Source organism: Mustelus asterias, chromosome 8 (assembly GCF_964213995.1).
Source record: "Mustelus asterias chromosome 8, sMusAst1.hap1.1, whole genome shotgun sequence".
Classification (NCBI taxonomy): Eukaryota; Metazoa; Chordata; class Chondrichthyes; order Carcharhiniformes; family Triakidae; genus Mustelus; species Mustelus asterias.
This window is the reverse complement of record NC_135808.1, coordinates 5,921,871-5,946,683: the sequence shown is the minus strand read 5'-3', so window position 1 is coordinate 5,946,683 and position 24,813 is coordinate 5,921,871. Positions and strand designations below refer to the sequence as shown.

The 24,813-nt window shown below is 48.9% G+C and overlaps 1 protein-coding gene across 1 annotated transcript; it reads left to right on the top strand.

Annotated features, from left to right (window-relative positions):
- The first annotated feature begins 80 nt into the window (after positions 1-80).
- Positions 81-24,294, top strand: LOC144496803 (zinc-binding protein A33-like). The gene is made up of 6 exons (XM_078217358.1): positions 81-560; positions 649-744; positions 838-1,071; positions 1,957-1,979; positions 2,689-2,804; positions 23,526-24,294. The coding sequence occupies exons 1-6, from the start codon at positions 90-92 to the stop codon at positions 24,083-24,085; spliced, it is 1,500 nt and encodes a 499-aa protein (XP_078073484.1). The 5' UTR covers positions 81-89; the 3' UTR covers positions 24,086-24,294.
- The last annotated feature ends 519 nt before the right edge of the window (positions 24,295-24,813 follow it).

The window sequence follows — 24,813 nt, the reverse complement described above, 5'->3', positions numbered from 1 at the left end:
GTGTGAAAGTGGAGAGGACATGGCCCACTCTGTAATAATAATTCCCTGAGTGTTGCAGTGAACTTCATCGGGAAATAGCTGAACTGAGGATGTGCGGCAGTAACATCGAAACTGAAAGCGGTTTGAATCAGGAAGTGCTGAGACTGAACATGGCTTCCAGACAACAGCTCCAGAGTTTGACCGAGGAGGCAATTTGTCCCATTTGTCTCGATTTCTTCACAGATCCTGTTTCACTGGATTGTGGACACAACTTCTGCCGCTCCTGCATCACCCAGTGTTGGGGAAAGAAGGAGATAAACTCCTGCCCGGAATGTAGAGAGGAGTTTCCGCAAGAAAACCTTAGGGCCAGCTGGGCCTTAGCGAATCTGGCCGAGAAAGCTCGAAAATTAAAGTTGAATCCGAAAGAGAAGGAAAGAAAACCCCACTGTGAGAAACATCAGGAAGAACTGAAGCTGTTTTGTGAAACTGACAAGAAATTAATCTGTCTGATTTGTAGAGATTCGCGCGAACATAAATCTCACAACTTCCTGCCCATCGATGAAGCTGTTGAAATCTACAAGGTAAAATGAAAATATTATTTACCTGATAGTTTTATCACATTTTCAACATCCAGCACTTTCATTCTGTGATTTTCTCTCCCAATCCCAGGATCAGCTGAAATCTTTCTTAGATTCTCTCACAGAGAAGAAATCGGCAGTTGTAGAAACGGAACTGAAACAGAAACGGAAGATTTCTGAAGTTCGGGTAAGGTCTCCCTGTGCTGATTTTCTGGGATCTCGGTTAGTTTTGTTCCCTTTATCGCGGGACATTAATTATGTTTCACATTTCATTGGGTAGGAACAGTCGAGCAGTCTGCAGACCCACATCACATCCGAGTTCACTAAAATGCGCCAGATTCTCACTGAGAGAGAGCAGCGTTTACTCAGAGATCTCAGGGAAGAAGAGGAGAGGATTTTAGAATCAATGGAGGAAAACCTTCGAGAGATTCAGGAGAATTTAAATTCTATTGAGGAGAAACTCTCAAAGTTGCAGAAACAGATGGAGCAAAAAGACGAACTCACATTTCTGAAGGTGAGGGAATATATTGCGGCTCAGTTCAGGGAAACTTCACTCAGTCACTAAATAACTGATGGTAACTGTGAAATTAATATAGAATTTACTGAAAAATCGTAACCGAATTGAACAGAATTCTGTGTCCCTTCCTGAACGGTTTTCCTGCTGTCTCTGAACTAATGGCTCCCATGCTGTCTGGAGATTCTCAGGAATACCTGTAACCACTGGAGAATGAGTTTTCTTGATCTTCACACTTGCTTTGAAACTCCCATTGTAATCAAGTTCCAGTTCCATGTTGTGTGTGGGTGTGTCTGGTACGGTGTGTGAGAGTCACTGTGTCTGTGAGCAGGACTGATGTTCAGTTCCAGTTTTTGATTTGATTTAATTTGATTTATTGTCACATGTATTAACATACAGTGAAAAGTATTGTTTCTTGCGTGCTATACAGACAAAACATACCGTTCATAGAGAAGGAAATGAGAGAGTGCTGAATGTAGTGTTACAGTCACAGCTAGGGTGTAGAGAAAGATCAACTTAATGCAAGTTAAGTCCATTCAAAAGCCTGACAGCAGCAGGGAAGAAGCTGTTCTTGAGTCGGTTGGTACGTGACCTCAGACTTTTGTATCGTTTTCCTGATGGAAGAAGGTGGAAGAGAGAATGTCCAGGATGCGTGGGGTCCTTAATTATGCTGGCTGCTTTGCCGATGCAGCGGGAAGTGTCGACAGAGTCCATGGATGGGAGGCTGGTTTATTTGACTCTCCACAATCTTTCTTCCAAAATGCATCACTTTACACTTCCATGTGAAATCTCACCTGCTCTGAGTCTGCTCATTTCACCAGCCTGTCTAACTGCTCCTGAAATCTGTTACTGTCACCCTCACTGTTCCTGATTCATTTCTTTCAGGAGGAAGCTTGTCGGGAGAGAAGGTAGGACATGTTCTTTACTGAAATCTGCTGTTTGTTAAAATAAACTCAGTAAAATGTTAATATTCATTGATTTCTTGTCACAACATTAAATAGTCATTTATCGGGACACGAAAATTCATGAACGAGAATTTGAAATAACCGCATACATTACCATGATTTTACACAACTGTTCTACCAAGAAAATAGGTGGACTTCAGACAACGCCTGAAAGGAAGAAAGAGAAATAGAGGGGATTAGGGAGGGAATTTCAGAGCTGAGAACCTTGGTAGCTGAAGGTCCAGCTCCCAAAGGGGGAGTGACTAAAATCAGAGATGTTCAAGATGCCGGAAGGAGAGATGAGCAGGATTCTGGGAGAGTTGTGGGGCCCAGGGATTGCAGAATTGGAAATTCAGCTTTAGGATGTTTTCAGCCTTTGTCTTTGTTCTATAAACTTTGTTTATAATACAGCAAGTGGACAGGCTAAATGTTTATCATTTCCTGCAGTCTGTGATGTCTGTTATCAGGTTTTGAACCTTTTTCAGGACATGGGTGTTTCCATTCTCTGTCTTTGAATTTCTAAGTTATTCCTTTCTCAGTTAGAGAAACTAGATTAACATTTCACTTTGTACATTTTCTCTATCATCAAATATGCTGAAAACGTGACCATTTAAATAAGTTCTAAAATCTTCTAACAAAGACAAATTCATAGCATCATTTTAACCATTTACAGGATTAGTGATGAGGATCACAAACTCTCAGTATCTGCTGCCGTCCTGTCTATCGGGAAGTACAAAGACCTTTTACAGTACAGAGCGTGGAAAGAAATGTTAAACTTCATTAACCCCGGTAAATCTCTTATATTAATTTCTCTGATTGTAAATCCAGTTACAAAGAAACAAAATTGGCTTCAAGGGTTCCAGATTAAATACTCATATGTCCGGTTGTTAATATCTGGATTCTCCCCTTTGTCATATTTATCTTTCTGTGGGTTCCTCTGGGTAAGTGTCTGAAGCCATCAGCACTGTGTGTCAAAGCAGGGAAGGGATCTGTATAACCAGAGGAATAGAGCACGAATCTCAGGATGTGAATAGAATTACTCCAGGAGATTGGACTGGACTCATCTGTCATTCTGGGATATATTTTTATCATTGTTTATCAGGAAGATGCACAGACATTAGAGAGCAAGTGTGAAACGGCAGATAATCTGTTTAGTGGAATTGGACATCTTAATCAAGAGCAGGGAATGCAGAAACTGCGAGTCTGCACTGGATAAGTGAGGGAGTGTGGTGATCTCACTGAAAATGTTCAAGGTTCAAAAGAGAAGGGAATTCACAGTAACTTCATTGCAGTGTTAATGTAAGCCTTACTTGTGACTAATAAATAAACATTATTTTCGAAGGGAGAATATAAACATCCACTGGTTTAACACAGTCACAGAGTCTGGATCAAAGTAGGTATAGCTTTAAATCTAGAATAGGGAGGGTGACAGGGCAGTTTGGATTGAGTGAGGTTGAGTTTTTGAGTGACTCCAATTGAGGTAGTGAACCAGTGAACCCACCGCTCACTCTATGAATTTGATCAGAGGCTCAATCCATTCTGAGGGCTGATCTTCAGAACAATATCACTGTCCAGTTTCCCACTGGTTTGCAGGGTGGGAAAAGGTTCTGTGGTTCCTGAGGAGGGACAGTGGACAAGAAATCCTCATGAATACACAGCGGGGGTGAGAGAGAGAAAGGAGCAACAAGCAGCAGTTAGAAAAATAACTCACTTCCTAGTGACAGAGCAATCATCAAAAGCTCCCTTCATTCCCGCAGCGTGTGCCAGAACACTCCAGAACCAGTGAAAACATTTTGAGGAACAGTCAGTGTTTGAATGTAGAAAATGAGAAAACAAATTTCCTAACAACAAGATCACAGGAACAGCATTGTGATAATGATGAAGTTTTCTGTTTTGATGATATCATTTGCGCTGTAAATATTAGGCAGGAAACAGAGCAAATAAACTCCTTACATCATTTCCAATGGGATTTCCAGTGGTCCCTTTAAGACCAGTGATTTGTCCATTCTCCAGTGCGTTCCAATAGGTGGGGCATCACCACCCAATGGAAGATCAAGATTGTATTGAGTCTCCTGGTATGCCAAATGCCTCCAGTTTGTATAGACAATGTGACTTCTCCTTATGTTTAGTGTGGGAACTAAATATCTATTTGTGGGAACTGGATAACTATGTTGAAGCTGGGACATTATTGTGGGGGTTTGGTCTCTGCCATTCTTGGCATTCTGATTCATCGTCTGACCTGCCATTCATCTTCACGCGGTTATATGCTTTTTCCATGAATTTGGTGTTTTCCTTAATTTCCTTTGTGAATGACAGATGGTGGGTCCTCCCATTGGGGATTTTCTTTCCAGCATGAATATATTTATTCTGAATATTCTTAAATACCCTTAGAAATCTTAGAAACCCTACAGCACAGAAAGAGGCCATTGGGCCCATCAAGTCTGCACTGACCACAATCCCACCCAGCCCTACCCCCATATCCCTGCATATTTACCCTCTAACCTACACATCCCAGGACACTAAGGGCAATTTTAGCATTGCCAATCAACCTAACCTGCACATCTTTGGACTGTGGGAGGAAACCGGAGCACCCGGAGGAAACACATGCAGACACGAGGAGAATGTGCAAACTCCACACAGACAGTGACCCAAGCCGGGAATCGAACCCACATCCCTGGAGCTGTGAAGCAGTAGTGCTAACCACTGTGCTACCGTGCCGCCCATCTTAAATGTCAGACACCCTCTTAAATGTCTGCCATTGCTTCTCTATCCATGTATCCCCGAGCTTGAGCTCCCAGTTCACTGCAACTAGTTTAGCTTTCATGACCAGGTAGTTGCTCCTATTTAAGTATAAAATACTGATCTTAGACCCTTTCAAGCTGGATTTCAAGTACCATCATATTGTAGTTACTGCTCCCGAGGGCAGCTGGATGATCCGGCAGTGCCAACAGCAAACAGTATGCCACATCCAGCCTCATGGTGAGAATGGCAAAATACCCCAAGCTGCACAATATCTTTAGCAGCTCAGTAGACAGGGTACCGCACAGATACACTCACTCAAGGCCAGGCAGGTCCATTCCAGAATGGAATTCCTGTTTTGTCCTGAGTGTTCGCCGTCAGATTGAATGATCTGCAGCAGGTATAGAGGCTATGCTTTATTTATACAGAGCATTGATGAGAGCAGAACATGAGCACTGTTTAAAAGAAAACACCAATTGATTCCTACTCTCATGTTTTCTGTCCATTAACCTGTTATTATTACATCAAATTTCTAGTGCTCTAAATTGATCACTAATCTCTTGTGTGGGACCTTATCAAAAGCTTTCTGAAAATCTAAATACACCACATCCACCAGTTACACCTTCACTAGTCTGTTGATTGCATCTTGCACAGTGGCACAGTAGTTAGCACTGCTGACTCACAGCACCAGGGAACCGGATTTAATTCCGGCCTTGGGTAACTGTTTGTGTGGAGTTTGTACTTTCTCCCTGTGTCTGTGTGAGTTTTCTCCCACAATCTAAAGATGTGCAGGCTAGTAGATTGGCCATGGTAAAAACAAATGCCCTTTAATGTCCCAAGACGTGTTGGTTAAATGGATTAGCCATAGTAAGTGCTTTGGGTGATGGGGAGAGGGCCTGGGTAAGATATTCTGTCAGAGTCAGTGCAGACTAAAGGGCCAAATGTCCAACTTCTGCACTGGATTCCCTTTCATAAATCCATCTTGACTCTGCCCAAATTTACCATTATTTGCTCCCACATCCCTTACAAAAGATTCTTGCATTTCCTCTGCTCCTGATGTCAGGCTAATCAATCTGTCATTCCCCAGATTCTCTCTCCCTCCTCTCTTAAACATTGGAGTTACATTTGCACCTTCCAATCTGCAGGAACAATTACAGAGTCTGTAGAATTTTGAAAGATGATCACCAATGCATCTATTTTCTCTCCACTCACCTCTTTCAGCTTCTGAAGCCTGGGAGAATTCTTTACTTTAAATCCCATTATTTTCTTTACTATTTGTCTTACAAGCAAGATAAGAGTAAGAGTCTTGCAGTTCCTCATTAATACCAGTCCCTTTGTCGTCCATTATTTATGGGAGTTTTTTGACGGTGATCATTGTCGTTTGGGTGGATTATTGAAAATGTTTGTGTGTTCTGCCTTGGACATCTCATTTAACAGGTAGTTTTTGGTGTGCGTGACCAAAGTTTTCCTGTTAATTCATGCTTACCTCATGTTAATAATTTATTTGAGAGTATAAGATATATAGTATAAATTGTTTGACTCTTGAACAGTAATATTATTCTTCACTTCACCGCTTATTCTAATTCAGGATCCTGGGGAGTCAGAATCTATCCCACAAGCCACTGCGCATTAAATACAATACACCCAGAACGGGGCGCCAGTCTAGCACAGGGCGTTAACTCACACACAAACTAAGGAGCAATCAACCATTGCCAATTCACCTTACTTGCACATCTTTGGTCTGTGCAAGGAAACTGGAACACCCAGTGAAAACCGAGACGGACATGGGGAGAGCCCGCAAACTCCACAAACACTGATGCTCAGGACCGGAATAGAACCAGGGTCATTGGAGCTGTGAGGCAGCAGTGCTAACCACCGTGCCACCTCTAAAATTATTGTGTTTCTTTCAAACGAGGGAATCTTATGACGTAACATATTGCAAAGGCCAGTGGGAAACTTTTAGCAGTCAACAAAGGGTCACTAAAAAAGAGATAAAAAGAGCACAGATAAATTACGAAAGTGCAAAATATAAAAACAAGTGCAAAATATAAAAACGGACAGCAAAAGCCTCCATAAGGATGTAAAGAGGAAGAGAGCAGCTAAAATGAATGTTGGTCTCTTGAAAAATGAGGCTGGAAAGTTAATGCTAGGAAACACTGAAATAGCTGAGATCCTAAATCAATTCTTTGCCTCAGTTTTCATGATGGAGGACAGGAGTACCATCCCAATAGCAACAGAAAATGCAGAGGTCATAGAAAGGGAGCAACTTGGAACTATCCTCATCACTAAGAAAAAGGGGCATAGGAACATAGGAATACGAGTAGACTCCACCATTCAATAAGATCATGGCTGATCTGTGGCCTACCTCCATATACCTGCCCTCGGCCCATATCCCTTAATACCTCTGCTCAAGAAAAATGAGTCTATCTCAGGCTTAAAGCAGGGTGGCACGGGTAGCACAGTGGTTAGTACTGCTGTCTCACAGTGCCGGGGACCCAGGTTCAATTCTGGCCTCGGGTCACTGTCTGTGTGGAGCTTGCACATTCTCCCTGTGTCTGTGTGGGTTTCCTCCGGGAGCTGTGGTTAGCTTCCACACTCCAAAGATGTGCGGGCTAGTTGGATTGGCCATGTTAAATTGCCCCTTAGTGTCAGGGATATTAGCAGAGTAAATACGTAGGGTTATAGGGATAGGGCCTGGGTGGGATTGTTGTCGGTGCAGACTCAATGGGACAATGTCGGGTTTCGATGATGAAACATAACAATTGAACCAGCATCTACCGCTGTTTGAGGAAGAGAGTTCCAAACCTCCACCACTCTCTACATGTGGAATTGTTCTCAAACATCTCTCCTGAACAACTTGGTCCTAATTTTTAGATTATGGTCCCTGGTTCCAGAGCCTTCAACTAGTGGAAACAGTTTATCCTTATCCACCTTGACCTTCCCTGTGAATATTTTGGAGACTTCTTCTATTAGGTCACACCTCAACGTTCTGAATTCGAGAGAATAAAGGCCTAATTTTTCTCATCTCTCCTCGTAACTAAACGCCTGAAGCCTAGGTATCATTCTTGTAAATCTGCATTGAATTCCCTCCAGAGCCAAAACATCCTTCCGAAGGTATGATATCTATACCTGCTCGCAATACTCTCAGTGGAGTCTAACTAGGGGTTTAGACAACTGAAGCGTAAACCTTTGGCTTGAGTTCTTCAGAAATGTAACAAGCAAAGTGGATAATGGTGATCCCGTAGATGCAGTCGTTGAGGCCCCAGCACCGATCCCTGCGGCACGCCACTAGTCACTGATTGCCAACCAGAAAAGCACCCATTTATTCTGACTCTCTGCTTTCTGTTAAATAGCCAATCCTCAATCCACGCTAACACTTTACCCCCAACTCCGTGTACCTTTATCTTATGCAGCAACCTTTTGTGAGGCACCTTATCGAATGCCTTCTGGAAATCTAAATACACCGCATCCACCGGTTCCCCTCTGTCAACTGCACTTGTTATATCCTCAAAGAATTCCAGTAAATTAGTCAAACATGACTTTCCCTTCATGAATCCATGCTGCGTCTGCTTGATTGACAAAGAAGATTGACAAACAAACAGATAGCAGTAAGTCAGGATAAATGGGTGTTTTTTGAGTTGGCAAGATGTAACTGGTAGAGTGCCATAGGGTTCGGCCCTCAGGCCCCAACTATTTACAATCTATATTAATCACCTGCATATAGTAGGAATAGCAGGTGCCATAGGTAAAATTTGCAGATGACACTAAAAAGGTGGGACAGTGAGTTGTGATAATGAAAGAAGAAATTTACAAATAGTTATGGAGAGTTTAAGTGAATGTGCCAAAATGTAAAGTGAATAAATGTGAGGTTATCTATTTTGGTCGGAAAAATATAAAGGCAAATTATTAGTGACCTGGGTGTCCTCATGCATGAATTGCAAAAGAAACTAGGATGCAGGTATAGCAGGTAATAAGGGAAGCAAATTGAATCTTCATATTTATTGTTAAAGGAATAGAACATAAAAGTAGTGAAGTGTTGCTGCTATTCTGCAAAGCACTCAGAATATTGTGTACAGTTTTGGTCCCCTTACTTGAGGAGGGTGTAATTGCATTGGGGGTGGTTCAGAGAAGGTTCACCAGCTGGAGATGAAGGGTTTGTCTTGTGAAGAGAGGTTAGCCAGTTCAGGCCGATACTCTCCAGAGCTGAGAAAAATGTGAGGAGATCTAACTGAGGTACACAAGATGATAAAGGGGCATTGACAAAGCAGACTTAGAGCAGATGTTTCTCTTGTAGGACAATCTGAAACACGAGGTGATAACAAAGAACAAAGAAAACTACAGCACAGGAATAGGCCCTTCGGCCCTCCAAGCCTGCACCGACCATGGTGCCCGACTGAACTAAAACCCCTTTCCCTTCCAGGGACCATATTCCTCTATTCCCATCCTATTCATGTATTTTTCGAGACGCCCCTTAAAAGTCACTATTGTATCTACTTCCACTACCTCACCCGGCAGCGAGTTTCAGGCACCCACCACCCTCTGTGCAAAAAACCTTGCCTCGTACATCTCCTTTAAACCTTGCCCCTCACACCTTAAACCTATGCCCCCCAGTAATTGACTCTTCCACCCCGGGAAAAAGCTTCTCACTATCCACTCTGTCCATGCCCCTCATAAACTTGTGGACTTCTATCAGGTCGCCCTTCAACCTCCGTCGTTCCAGTGAGGACAAACCAAGTTTCTCCAACCTCTCCCATAGCAAATGCCCTCCATACCAGGCAATATCCTGGTAAATCTTTTCTGTACCCTCTCCAAAGCTTCCACATCCTTCTGGTAGTGTGGCGACCAGAATTGAACACTATATTCCAAGTGCGGCCTAACTAAGGTTCTATAAAGCTGCAAGATGACTTGCCAATTTTTAAACTCAATGCCCCAGCCGATGAAGCCAAGTGTACCTTCTTGACTACCTTCTCCATCTGCGTTGCCACTTTCAGTGACCTGTGTACCTCTACACCCAGATCCCTCTGCCTATCAATACTATTCAGGGTTCTGCCACTCACTTTATGTTTCCTATCTGTATTAGACCTTCCAAAATGTATTACCTCACATTTGTCCAGATTAAACAGATAGGGAAACAGATAGGGAAACAGATCCTGGAGAGATGTAGGAATAACAGGGTTGTCGTGATGGGAGACTTTAATTTCTCAAACATCGATTGGAATATCCCTCGGGTAAGGGGTTTGGATGGGGAGGAGTTTGTTAGGTGTGTTCGGGAGGGTTTCCTGACACAGCATGTGGATAAGCCTACAAGAGGAGAGGCTGTACTTGATCTGGTACTGGGCAATGAGACTGGACAGGTGTCAGATCTCTCAGTGGGGGAACATCTTGGGGATAGTGATCATAACTCTATCTCCTTTACGCTAGCATTGGAAAGAGATAGGATCAGGCAAGCTAGGAAAGTGTTTATCTGGAGTAAGGGGAAATATGAAGCCATCAGGCAGGAGATTAGAGGCGTAAATTGGAAGGAGGCATTCTCGAGGAAAAGTACTGAAGTAAGGTGGCAGATTTTCAAGGAATGTTTGTCTGGAGTTCTGCATGACAACGTTCCGATGAGACAGGGAGGTGTTGGTAGGTTACGGGAACCGTGGTGCACGAAAGCTGCACTGAACCTAGTCAAAAAGAAAAGGAACGCGTACGAAAGGTTCAGAGAGCGAGGTGATGATCGGGATCGAGATGAGTATACGGCTTGTAGGAAGAGACTTAAGAAAGAAATTAGGAGAGCCAGAAGGGGTCACGAGAAGGCCTTGGCACGTAAGATTAAGGAGAACCCTAAGGTGTTCTATAAATATGTGAAGAGTAAAAGGATGAGATGTGAAGGAATAGGACCTATAAAAGGTGAAGGTGAGAAAGTCTGTACAGAACCGGAAGAAATAGCAGAGGTGCTTAATAAATATTTTACCTCGGTATTCACGGTGGGAAAAGACCTGGGTGGTTGTACTACAGGATTGAGGCAGACTGAAAAGATTGAGTATGTGGACATTAAGAAAGAGGATGTGTTGGAAATTTTGAATAGCATCAAGATAGATAAGTCGCCGGGACCGGATGGGATGTACCCCAGGTGACTGTGGGAGGTGAGGGAAGAGATTGCAGAGCCCCTGGCGATGATCTTTGCGTCGTCGATGGAGACGGGAGAGGTTCCGGAGGATTGCGGATGTGGTTCCTATATTCAAGAAAGGGAATAGGGATAGCCCAGGAAATTACCGACCGGTGAGTCTAACCTCAGTGGTTGGTAAGTTGATGGAGAGGATCCTGAGGGACAGGATTTATGAACATTTAGAGAAGTTTAGTATGCTCAAAAGTAGTCAGCATGGCTTTGTCAAAGGCAAATCGTGCCTTACGAGCCTGGTGGAGTTCTTTGAAAATGTGACTAAACACATTGACGAAGGAAAAGCGGAAGATGTGGTTTACATGGACTTCAGCAAGGCATTCGATAAGGTTCCCCATGCAAGACTTCTCGAGAAAGTGAGAGGGCATGGGATCCAAGGGGCTGTTGCCTTGTGGATTCAGAACTGGCTTGCCTGCAGAAGGCAGAGAGTGGTTGTAGACGGGTCTTTTTCTGAATGGAGGTCGGTCACCAGTGGAGTGCCCCAGGGATCTGTTCTGGGACCCTTGCTGTTTGTCATTTTCATAAATGACCTGGATGAGGAAGTGGAGGGATGGGTTGGTAAGTTTGCCGATGACACGCAGGTTGGTGGTGTTGTGGATAGGTTGGAGGGATGTCAGAAGCTGCAGCGTGACATAGATAGGATGCAAGACTGGGCAGAGAAGTGACAGATGGACTTCAACCTGGATAAATGTGTAGTGGTCCATTTTGGCAGGTCAAATGGGATGAAGGAGATAATATCAAGGGTAAGGCTCTTAGCAGTGTAGAGGATCAGAAGGACCTTGGGGTCCGGGTCCATAGGACTCTTAAATCGGCCTCGCAAGTCGAGGAGGTGGTTAAGAAGGCGTATGGTGTGCTGGCCTTCATCAATCGAGGGATTGAGTTTTGGAATTGGGAGATAATGATGCAGCTTTATAAGACCCTCGTCAGACCACTTGGAGTACTGTGCTCAGTTCCGGTCGCCTCACTACAGGAGGGATGTGGAAATGATTGAAAGGGTGCAGAGAAGATTTACAAGGATGTTGCCTGGATTGGTTGGCATGCCTTATGAGGATATGCTGAGGGAGCTTGGTCTCTTCTCCCTGGAGAGACGAAGGATGAGAGGTGACCTGATAGAGGTTTACAAGATGTTGAGAGGTCTGGATAGGGTAGACTCTCAGAGGCTATTTCCAAGGGCTGAAATGGTTGCTACGAGAGGACACAGGTTTAAGGTGCTGGGGGGTAGGTACAGAGGAGATGTCAGGGGTAAGTTTTTCACTCAGAGGGTGGTGGGTGAGTGGAATCGGCTGACGTCGGTGGTGGTGGAGGCAAACTCGTTGGGGTCTTTTAAGAGACTTCTGGATGAGTACATGGGATTTAATGGGATTGAGGGCTATAGATAGGCCTAGAGGTAGGGATATGATCAGCGCAACTTGTGGGCCGAAGGGCCTGTTTGTGCTGTGGCTTTCTATGTTCTATGTTCTATCACCAGATGGGTGCCCAGTGACAGCAGATTCCATGCAGTCTTTGTCTGAACCTCGGCACCCCGGCCTGGAGCAGCAGCTGCTTCATCTTTTTAGGCCTCAATCAGCACATGGTGCACTCCTGTCCCAACCCGGAACCCCAGCACTCAGTGTAGCCCCTGACCACACCCCGCGGCAAGACAATGCCACTGCACAGTGCCCTGGAGGGGAAGGCTGAGCAAGACTCCTTCAGGGATCCTCACCCACTGAGCTACAGCGCTGCCCTGGATTGGAAAACTGAGCAGGATTCCATCACGGATCCTCACCCTGAGAGCTCTGAGAAAATAGAAGCCCCCCCCGCCCCCAACCCAGATATCACTGGTCCACAGGCCAGCACCTGAAGACAGCAGGAGGAAGCCCCCCAAGCATCTCCAGGGCCTGCCTACAACATCCCCGCACTCTGCTCGCAGCGCTTATCTCCTCACGCCAGTTCAAGGCTGCTGCATCAGGTTGAGACTTTTATATATCTACTCTGATTCGTGTCAAAGTGACATCATACCAAAGAGGTGGGAGACGTTAACGTGGGCGGAGAATGTCGTGTCGATCCCGATAATGTCACGCTAAAGTACGGTAATGATGCAAATCAGCGGCACGCCGGTTTTCAGCGTGGCCCCGGCAGCGCCATTTTTTCCTGGTTGGTAAATGCGCGTGGATCATAAACACGCCTGAGGGAACCGCAAAATAGCCGACATGTGCATCTCCCGACCTAACCCTCCAAAAAACGTGCGTGTCGCAATGGGAGAATCATCCCGTAATTTCCCCTCTTTTGTGGTTTAAATCTGCCACCCCATTTCTTAGGTTGGTGGATTTGCGGATAGCGATGAGGACCATCAGAGGATACAGCAGGATATAGATCAGTTGGAGACTTGGGCGGAGAGATGGCAGATGGAGTTTAGAACATAGAACATTGAAAAAATACAGCACAAACAGGCCTTTCAGCCCACAAGTTGCGCCGGTCATGTCCCTACCTACCTAGGCTTATATATAGGCTTACCTATAACCCTCAATCCTATTAAGTCCCATGCACTCATCCGGAAGTCTCTTGAAAGACCCTATCGAATCCGCCTCCACCTCCAGGGAGAAGAGACCAAGCTCCCTCAACCTATCCTCATAAGGCATGCCCCCCAATCCAGGCAACATCCTTGTAAATCTCCTCTGCACCCTTTCAATGGCTTCAACATCTTTCCTGTAATGAGGTGACCAGAACTGCGCGCAGTACTCCAAGTGGGGTCTAACCAGGGTCCTATAAAGCTGCAGCATTATCTCCCGACTCCTAAACTCAATCCCTCGATTAATGAAGGCCAGTACGCCGTACGCCTTCTTGACCGCATCCTCCACCTGCGAGGCCGATTTAAGAGTCCTATGGACCCGGACCCCAAGGTCCTTCTGATCCTCTACACTGCTAAGAATGGTACCCTTCATATTATATTGCTGCTTCATCCCATTGGATCTGCCAAAATGGATCACCACACACTTATCCGGGTTGAAGTCCATCTGCCACTTCTCCGCCCAGTCTTGCATTCTATCTATGTCTCGCTGCAACTTCTGACATCCCTCCAAACTATCCACAACACCACCTACCTTGGTGTCGTCAGCAAACTTACCAACCCATCCCTCCACTTCCTCATCCAGGTCATTTATGAAAATGACAAACAGCAAGGGTCCCAGAACAGATCCCTGGGGCACTCCACTGGTCACTGACCTCCATGCAGAGAAAGACCCCTCCACAGCCACTCTCTGCCTTCTGCAGGCAAGCCAGTTCTGGATCCACAAGGCAACAGCCCCTTGGATCCCATGCCCTCTCACTTTCTCAAGAAGTCTTGCATGGGGGACCTTATCGAACGCCTTGCTGAAGTCCATATAGACCACATCCACCGCTCTTCCTTCGTCAATGTGTTTGGTCACATTTTCAAAGAACTCAACCAGGCTCGTAAGGCACGACCTGCCCTTGACAAAGCCGTGCTGACTACTTTTGATCATACTAAACTTCTCTAGATGATCATAAATCCTGTCTCTCAGGATCCTCTCCATCAACTTACCAACCACTGAGGTTAGACTCACCGGTCGGTAATTTCCCGGGCTGTCCCTGTTCCCTGTGACACGGACAGCAACTATTGCCTGTAACAGATGCTGCAGTTGCACACATGGCAATGGCTCAAGGGTGCGCAGTGCCCACGGCTGCACAGCGACCTGCATAATCTGTGCCAGCAATTGTCATGATGGGAATCTCACACAAACTAATCGGGTCACGCATGGCACCATGGATTGTGTGGTGTTGCCAGCACCCACAAGTGGGTGAACTGGCCCAAGTGAGGGATTGGGGTGGTGCTGGGTCTATGCAGCCAATGAGATTAATCCGTCATTCTATGCTCTTTCCAACCCCAGTGTGCAGATGGATCTCGGACTGATCGATTTGGAGCTGGCCATTAGGTGGCGGCGGAGGAGGAGGAGGCGGCTCAGGAGGTGGCCGGTGTGGAGACCACCACAAGAGCAGCCACTACCACTCCGATAGGAAGCAGGGAAGGGGGCTGCCACTGACAGCCAGGAGGTGGGTGAGCAGGCTCCCGGAAGGGTGTACAAAAGGCCGAGGATGCTGAAGGCATGAGGTACAGGCCCTGCAATTCATTCAAGGCCCTTTCGGAGGAGCTGTGCCGTCGCCAGCTGTGGCTCTCCAAGAGCACGGTGCGGCACCTTTGTGAGGTGCTCGCACACCTGGCACATCAGGAAAGGGGTGGCCACCCGCTCCCTGTGGACGTGAAGGTGACAGATGCCTTGAATGTTTCACTTCTGGCTCATTTCAGGCACCCAGTGGTGGCCTCGTTGGGATCTCCCAGGCCTCCGTGCACAGATGTGTGTGGCAGGTCACTGATGCCCTGTTTGCCCGGGCAGGGCAGTACATAAACTTCGATGTGGGCCGTGCACAGCAGGAGGCCCGGGTTCTAGGCTTCGCTGCCTTGCTGGGATTCCCAATGTCCAGGGAGCAGTGGACGGAACACACATACAAGGCCGCAGCAATTTGTGAACAGGAAAGGGTTCCACTCCCTCAATGTGCAGATCATATGTGATCATCGAATCAGCACCATGCAGGTCGATGCACGCCATCCAGGGAGTGTCCGTGACAGCTTTGTGCTCAGGCAGTCAGACATCCCTGGCCTCTTTGAAGACCGGCCCAGGCTACCGGGATGGCGACAGCGTGACAAAGGTTACCCGCTAAGGTCATGGCTGATGACGCCTGTGCGGAGGCCCGAGACCGAGGTGGAGACCCGCTACAGTGAGGCCCATGCAGCACCCGGTCCATCATAGAGCGGTGCATCATCCTGCTGAAAATGTGGTGCCGCTGCTTGGACCGCCCTGGGGGGGCCTCCTGTCTGACCCTGTGTGAGCCTCACACATTATAATTGTCTGCTGCCTGCTGCACAACATCGCCCAGCAGCAGGGAGACCAGCTGGAGCAGGAGGAGGAAGAAGAGGAGGAGGAGCGGTGACAGGGGGAGGTGGACATCCCACCATATGAGGAGCCGGAGGAAAGAGGGCGGGCAGCGATGGCAGGTGTCCGGCAGGGAAGGGCAGCGAGGGACGCCTTGATTGCAGCCCGCTTCACCGAGCTGGTGCTGTGCAGTGAGGGGGCTGCAACAACCACACATCCACCACACCCCAGGAGCAAATGCAGCCGCTGTTCCCCCTCCAAACCGACCTGGGCCCTCAAACCACCACATCACCCTTCCCCAGCCTCTCTCAGCCCACCACCCTATCCCCCAGAAACATCCAAACCTGTTAATGTGCCTGGGCTGGCAATGGTTGCGAGTCTTGGTTGAAGGCTGGAGAATGATGGCCACTCGCTGTTGTGCACACTGGGATGCTCTCTCTGGTGCCACTCAAATCCGATTCCTAACCCGTACTCCGAATGCACGCTGCCACCCTGGCCCACGTAGCTGTAAGGGTTGGGGTCACATGTTTGTTGGGCAATCGGTGGGGTGGGGGTTGCGGGGGGTGGGGGGGAGGCGGGTGGAGGTGGGGTGCTCTGCTGCTCCCTGGACAAACAGTGAAAAATTCAAAGCTTCCGTCATCTTCACGTCCACAGGGAGCGGGTGGCCGCCCCTTCCCTGAGGTGCCAGGTGTGCAAGCACCTTGCACCAAGAGTCTGGTGGATGTTGGAGAAGGTACGGCAGGCACTCTCTAACATGTGGCTGAGTCTCCAAGGCACAACAGACAGCACCTCCATGCAAAGGAATGGGGACCACTCAGCACTTTGGGGCGAGTGGGGGCGGGGGGAAGGGGGGAGGTGGAATTATAGACACATAACTCACAGCTGTGAGGTGCAAATAAAAATTTATTGTGCTCTTAACGTTAGTGATCAATAAACCCTGACTACTGGTGATCTTCACCCGTGCTCTCTTAGTGAACTTCAATTTTCTAACTTTGTGTGGTCTCCTGCTTCTTCTTGGTGCTACTGCAGGATGCACATTGGAGGTGGTGTCCAGCTGTGATGCACGCCCTGTTCCCTGTGACGCCCTTGGCGGATGTCCTCTGGGTGGCCGGGACCTGGAGGGCCCCAGCTGATTAGCAGATGACACAGTTTCAGTGTCACCCTGTTCCTCTAGGTGACCCCGAGATGCCCCGGTGTGAGGAAGGGGGGAAATCAGAAGGTCTCGGGACATCCGGGATCTCCTGGGTGGAAGGCCCTGGCATGGCTCGAGCCCTACCTCCTCCCTTGAGGTGCCCAGAGGCCCCAGGGACATTCCATGGGACGCCAGGATAGCTGGACTGAGCTCCAGGAACTCCGGCGTCACCTGGCTCTGCCAGTCCTGGCGACTCTGATGCCTCTGCTCCATGATCTGTGATCCCTCAGCCCTGGCCCTCTCAGACTGGGCCAAGCTCTGGAGCCCCTCCACTGCAGTATTCTGTGAGCAAGCCAGGCTCTGGAGCCCACAGCAGTAGCCCTCTGTGACTGGGCCAGGTTGTCGAGGCTCACAGGCACGGCCTGCTGTGTCTCCAGAATGCCAGCGAGAGTCCCAGCCATGGGCAGCAGTTTCAGCCACATGCCCCTGACACTCATGACTAAGGAAAACTGTGCCTCCTGGATGCCGTCAACACCCTCGCTCGTGGTGTGCTGTCTCTCCAGGATAGACTGGACCCTGTCACCCATGAGGACAGACCCCTGGGCCAGACTTTCCACTGCGGTCGCAACCCTTGCAGTGTTGGCCTGGTTCACACGCTGTGTGAGCACCACCTCCTGCAACAGCACTCTGTTGGACTCCCCTAAACAGCCTTGCAGTTGCAGCATGGGAGCTGACAACCCTTCCACAACCTCCCCGTGTTTCCTGATGCATCTCCACCAGCCTTGGCCCCGAGGCTCGGCATCTGGCTGGGGGACAGCTGAATCCTCACCTTCGGCAGACCTCCGTGTGCCTGAGCCCTCGGACGTGCATCAGTGTCTGTGATGTGCTCACCAGATAGTGACCCAGAAGCCTCAACACTAAAGATACCCAGTGTGGTGATAGTCTCTGTGTTGGTGGGTTGTGTGGTAGATGCCGGTGCCGTTTCAGTGGTGCTGTCCTCAGAGGATTCTTCAAAGCCTCCCTCCAAGGTGTTGTCCAGGGGGGTCGTGGGCAGTTTGCTCCAGAACAGCAGGGGGGTCGCCAACACCCAAAGGGCCGGGTTCCTCTGGGTCCAAGACTGCAATAAAGAACACACATTAGGGGAAGGGAGGTAAAACATTCTACGCAGCATCACACTTACTTCAAGGAGAACCTACGTTGAGGGCGACACTTATGCTCACTTGCAAACTGGATGCCGACCTGGCTGTCCGTCACCATTCTGGATGAACCATCTCCCCCTGCCAGTTCCATGGCACGCTCTTCAACGCTGGTCAGATGCTGCAGGTCAGGCACACCACCACCAGTCTGTGCCCTCACATGGCAGTTATGTATGCTTTTCTCCTGTAGGAGCATAAGGTGTCTAGCAAACATTAATATATTGAAATGCATGGTGTGCAATGCATGTCTGTGTCTCGGGAGTTGTGCTGGCAGTTGCGGGGAAAAGGGTCACCACTGAAGGGTGCTCGTTGAGGGGTGGGGGGAAGGGGTTAGATTCTGTTCCTGGGGGAAGGGTGCCTTGTTGAATGCCCTTCAGGTGTCTAAGCAGGGTTTGAGATCTGTGCCAAGCATGTGCGGGGTTCCAAGTGGGAAGCTCACTCACCCTTGCTGCTCAAAGAATGTCGTACAGTCTTTTCTGACCCTGCCGGCCAGAGCACGGTGTCAGGCTCCTGGCATTCACCACTTCTGTCACCTCCTCCCACAATGCCGTGGCGGCTGCACCCCTTGGGCGAGGCCCCTGGCTGGGGAAGAGCTGCTGATGCCTCTCCTCCATGGCATCAAGCAGGCGCTCTTGGTCGGCCTCAGCGAATCTTGGGGCTGCTTTCCTCGAATGTATCTTTGTGGTGTGACTGGCTGTGTGTCCATTCCTGCAGCTTATATACAGCTCTCGGAGGGGGGGTTCAGGTGCAGTGGCTTTGGCCAGTCAAGAGCCAGTGGGTAACAAATCCTTGAGAGAAATTTTGAAGGCTGCTTTCAATTGAATGTCATGCATCCCTCGGGGTGCTGATTGGCTGCCATTGTGGGGGCGGATGGGGTCGGGGGGGTGGGGTGGGGGGTGCAATACTCAGGGCTCCTAATCGATAAGCTGCTGTGTTCAGGGCAGGTGCAATATTCAGGACTCCTATTCAAGAGAGGGAATGCTCGCAAGCTGGGTTTGTGCATGGCAGCAAAACACAAGTTCTCTGCAGGGCAGCAGTGAGGTCAGTATGTTCAAGGGATGGAGGGATGGGGTATCCGCATCATCCAGATCCGTGGGGCATGGGGTGAGGAGGCAGCAATGTCTGTACGGGAGGAGGGGCGGCGATGTCTGTCCAGAGGGGGCAGCAATGTCTGGATGGGGGGCAGCGATGTTTGTATGGGGGGGCTCAGCGATGTCTGAATGGGGGGGGGGGTCAGCGATGTCTGAATGGGGGTGGGGGGGGCAGCAATGTCTGGATGGGGGGCAGCGATGTTTGTATGGGGGGGCTCAGCGATGTCTGAATGGGGGGGGGTCAGCGATGTCTGAATGGGGGTGGGGGGGGGGCAGCAATGTCTGGATGTGGGGCAGCGATGTCTGTCGCGAGGGAGGGGGGTGCCAGCGATGAGGCCAGTGATGTCTCTATGGTGGTTGTGGGGCCAGTGATGTCGGTGGGGGGGGTGAGCAGGTGGCTGTGGGGGCCAACAATGATGCCAGCAATGTCTGTGGGAGGGTTTTGGTGTCCAGCGATGTCTGCGGGGGGTGTTTGTGGAGGCCAACAATGAGGCCAGCAATGTCTGTGGGGGGGTTGTGGGGTTCAGCAATGTTTGTGGGGGGGCCTTTGGGGCAAGCAATGTCTGTGGGGGTTGGAGGGCAGTGATCTGAGTGCTGGAAGGACTTTTCAGTGATCTTCCAGAGATGTGCGCATGCACGGGTTCCCGCTCATCCTGCCGATTTCAGGCTCTTTGGTGTGAATATGCCGCGCCCCCCAGCATTTAATGATACTCATGGTTGTGATCTCGGCAATGCACTGAGTGTGGGAGATTCGGGTCTGAAGTTGCACTGAACAAACAGTCGTGGTTTAAACCAGTTTTCTCGCCAATTCAGCATTCTTGGGAGAATCGGCCCCAACTTCTCTGAAGAGAGTCAGAAGTCTGTGGACTTCCCCACCCCAGAATGTTGTGAATATCCAGACTTTGGGTGAATTTGAGGAAGAGCTGGACAGATTTTTAATTAGTTTGGGGTTGAAGGGTTATATTGAAGGGACAGGAAAGTGGAGTTGAGGCTGAGACGAGATTAGCCATGATTGCATTAAATGGCGGAGCAGCTCGAGAGGCTAAATTGCCGACTCCTGCTCCGAGTTCTTATGATTTATACTCTTAGTAAATAACTGGGATTTCAAATTTGCTCCAAGAACTAAAACATGATTATTCCTATTCTAAACATTACCAAATATAAAGGTCTCATCCAAGATCGTAACAAATTTGGGGTCTGATCTGGTCTGGTATTGTACCAAAAGAAACTGCAGAACTCTCGGGTACAGGGGGAGCTGGATGTCCCGGTGCATAAATCATAAAAAGTTAGTCTGCAGGTCCAGCAAGTAATTAGGAATATAAATAGGATGTTGGTATTTATTGCAAGGATACTCAGGTATAAAAATATGCAATTGTTCCTGCAGGGGTACAGGACCTCAGTGAGACCATATCTGGAGTAATGTTTACTATTGTTATCCCCTTATAAGGTCATGAGACCAAAAGACACGGGAACAGATGGAGGCCATTTGGCCCATCAAGTCTGCTCTGCCATTTAATGTTCCCATAACTGATCGAACAGAGGCATTTTCTCCTCACCTCTGTCTTAAGTGGGTGACCCCTTACTCTGAGATGATGCCCTCTTATCCTAGACTCTGCCACAAGGGGAAACAACACCTTCGCGTCTATCCTGTCAAGCCCGCTGAGAATTATGTAGGTCTGAATAAAGTCCCCTCTCAATCTTCTAAACTCCAATGAGTACAGGTCCAACTCACTTACCCTCTCCTCATAAGAAAATCTCTCCATACCTGCAATCAATCTAGTGAACCTTCTCTGGACTACCTCCAATGCCAGTCTATCTTTCCTTCGATATGGGGATCAGAATTGCTCACAGTATTCCGGCTGTGGTCTAACTAGTGCCTTGTACAGATCTCCCTATTTTTCTACTCCATTCCCTTTTAAGTAAAAACGAATATTCCACTTGTCTTTCCTAATACCTGCTGAACTTGCATGCTCGCTTTTTGTAATCAATGCACGAGGACCCAGAAATCCCTCTGAGCTGCAGCTTTCTGCAGTCCTTCTCCATTTAAATAATATTCAGCTTCTTAATTCTTCCTATCAATGTGCATAACTTCACATTTTCTTACATGATGTTTCATCTGCCAAGTGTTTGCCCACAAACCAAACCTGTCTGTTTGTAGACTCTTTGGGGGTGACATTACCATTGCGCCCCACCGGCTGATGGGCGGAGGGAGCTGGTAAGATCACGAGAGCTGAGAAGTCAGGTTCGCACCCGATTTCTTGCCTCACGCGATCTTACAGCACCGGGTATCCGGCTCGATAAATCTTGCACCTGGAACAGATGCAAGGATAAATGTATTATTTAAATTTATTATAATACTAATTTAAATGGAATAAGCGAGCCAGGGACAGAATTGTCTGGGATCACTTGCCTGTGCGGCCACGCTCCGGCGTCGATCACGTATTGTCCCCCATCAATCTCTCCTTCTTACCTCGGTATTTTTCACAATCTCTCTCTCTGCTTCACCACAATCATTCCCTCTCCCTGTCATTCACTCATCTTTCCCTCCCACTCTCTATCCCCATTCTCCACCCACTCTCCCTTTCAGCCCCTTCCCACTCGCTCTTTCATGTTCACATACATTCTGCTCCTCCTCAAAGAACAGTAAGATCAATAAGTTACATTGGAAGAGCCATTTGAAGAGTGGGAGGGGGTTTTGGAAAGGAGAGAGACAGCTGGAGAGGTTAAAGAACTCTGCTTGCCCCCAGCCCAGCAACGCATAGTACCCGCATTCCACCCCCCGCCACCTCACAGCCCCCCAGCAACACACACTCTTCATACCCGCCACAGGCCCCCAACAACACACGCTCCCCATATCCCTCCACAGACCCCCAGCAACACATATTCCCCACATTCCCCAACCCACAGACACCCAGCAACACACACCCTCCACATTCTTGCCCCCCACAGAGCTCAGCAACGCACAATCCCCACATTCTGCCCCCTCCCCACAGTCCCCCAGCAACATAAACTCCACATTCCCCAACCCACAGACCGCCAGCAACACACATTCCCCATACCCTCCCAGTCACCCTGCAATGCACACTCGCCACATTACCCCCCAACAGTTCCGCGGCAACACACTGCCCACCCCTCGCTCCCACGGACCACCAGCAACACAGCTGCCCTCATTCTCCCCCTGACCCCATTCACATACACAAATCCAGAATCCATGCAGTCGTGGCCCCAAACCGCTGCATTACGCATCCTGAGGCACCAGCACTGCCACTTCAGATAGTTTCCAGCTCATCCCCCACCAGCAATGGTCCTTGTTGCTCTCAGCTCTAGGCCCCAGAATCAGCGGTAAGACCTGAGATCAATGCTCAGGCCTGGGTCCATGTTGAGAGCCCAAAGTCGAACCCTGTGAACAACAACAGCCCCCCCCGACACAAAACGCAAAATGGACAAAATGAAACAATGCCCCCTCAGCAACACAGAGCTATTTGAAAGCAGAAACCTACCTCCTCGCTCACCCTCTCTGCTCTCTGAATGCGACTGTGAAACTTGAGGTGTTTTCCTCACTGATTCCAGCTGCAGCGAACGAGGTGGTTAAGGAGGTGAGCTGGGACGATTGGGAGTGAAGCTCGCTAATTACATTGCGATGAATGCAAAATATGCAAATTGACGTTTCACTCATTTTGGGCAGAGTCCCGATCGTGCCAATTTTTAAAATGGTAAAACGAGAATGGGTGCGAAAATGGGCACCATTCTAGCGAGTCACAACATGCCCGATTTTATGACTTTTTTCCACCACAAAATGGGCGCAACGAGATTGTTAAATTCTGCCCATACACTCCACATCTCCATCTTGTTCTCTCACAGCCTGCCACAATATCTGCCACCCCGCTGCTCTACATACACTGCATCTCAAACCTTCATGTTCTCACTTGCCGTCTCCCTCATGTTGCTCTCACTCTCCCTCTTTACGCTCCTGTTCCCTCCGCTCCATCTCGCTGCTGCCCTGTTTTCTCTGTTCCCACTTCACCCTCCACATCCCTTCTCTTTCTACCTCTATCTCACTTTCACTCCCCACCTTCCTCACCTGGCCCTCTGCTCTCCACTTCTCTTCCTTCCCCCTTCTCTCCATGTTCCCATCCCATTCTGCTCCCACTGTCCCCTACCCCTCATTCTCCCCTCCCCCTCACAACCCTCTCTTCCTCACTCCCTCTCCCCTCCCCACCCCCTGTCTCTAAATCACTGACTGTGTTATTGTAACTTTCCCCAGCTCCAGCCTCTCTGACTCTGGATCCGAACACAGCGAATCCCTGGCTCATCCTGTCTGAGGACCGGACCAGTGTGAGACTCGGAGACAAACGGCAGCCGCTCCCTGACACCCCGGAGAGGTTTGATCCCTGGCCCTTTGTCCTGGGATCAGAGGGATTCACATCAGGGAGACATTACTGGGAGGTGGAGGTGGGGGAGACACAGTGGGGTTTGGGAGTGGCCCGAGAGTCTGTGAACAGGAAAGGGGGAATCCCCCTGAGCCCTGAGTCCGGATTCTGGATGGTGGAGCTGTTTCCCGGAAGAGGTTATTCAGCCCTCACCTCCCCCTCACGGACCCGCCTCACCCCGAGTGTGAATCCCCGGAAGATCGGGGTTTTCCTGGACTATGAGGGTGGACAGGTGTCATTTTACAATGCGGACAACATGTCCCATCTCCACACTTTCACCCACACTTTCACTGAGAGAATCTTTCCCATCTTCAGACCGGGATGGAATAACGGGAAAAACTCGGCGCCGCTGACAATCTGCGGGTTAAAGGTCACTAACAGATCCATCCCATAATTTCACACCGTCTCCCTGCCTCCTGCCAGCTGTAAACTGATGGAACCTGTTCATATTGTGGTTATTATATAGAATTATAATTTACATTGGGGGCTCCATGGTTACATTTGTAAAATGATTCTTCAAACAAAACAATCTGAGAATCACTGGAATAGAAACAGTTTTTCTCAAAGATTCCACAGCTCATCATTAAATCCAAGAAGCAGAAACTCAACATGTTGTTTGTGTCGTCACTGAGTGAGGGGGCGGGATTCCGGGGAATGGTGAAGCCGATTGGCCGGAGCTCCTGTCACCCCTAGTGAGGGAGGCGGGGTTCCGGGGAATGGAGAAGCCGATTGGCCGGAGCTCCTGTCACCCCTAGTGAGGGAGGCGGGGTTCCGGGGAATGGAGAAGCCGATTGGCCGGAGCTCCTGTCACCCCTAGTGAGGGAGGCGGGGTTCCGGGGAATGGAGAAGCCGATTGGCCGGAGCTCCTGTCACTGAGTGAGGGAGGCGGGGTTCCGGGGAATGGAGAAGCCGATTGGTCAAAGCTCCTGTCACTGAGATTGAGGGAGGCGGAGGTAAGGAAACCTGGAAGACGATTGGTTGGCCCTCCTGTCACTCTGGGCAAGGAATACCGGTTCCCGGTGCCTCTGAAGGCGGATTGGAGAAACCGTCTGTCCGTCACAATGCAGGAGGCGGGTTTCTGGATAGTCTGGAAGCGGATTGGTCGAAACCCTGTCACCCAGG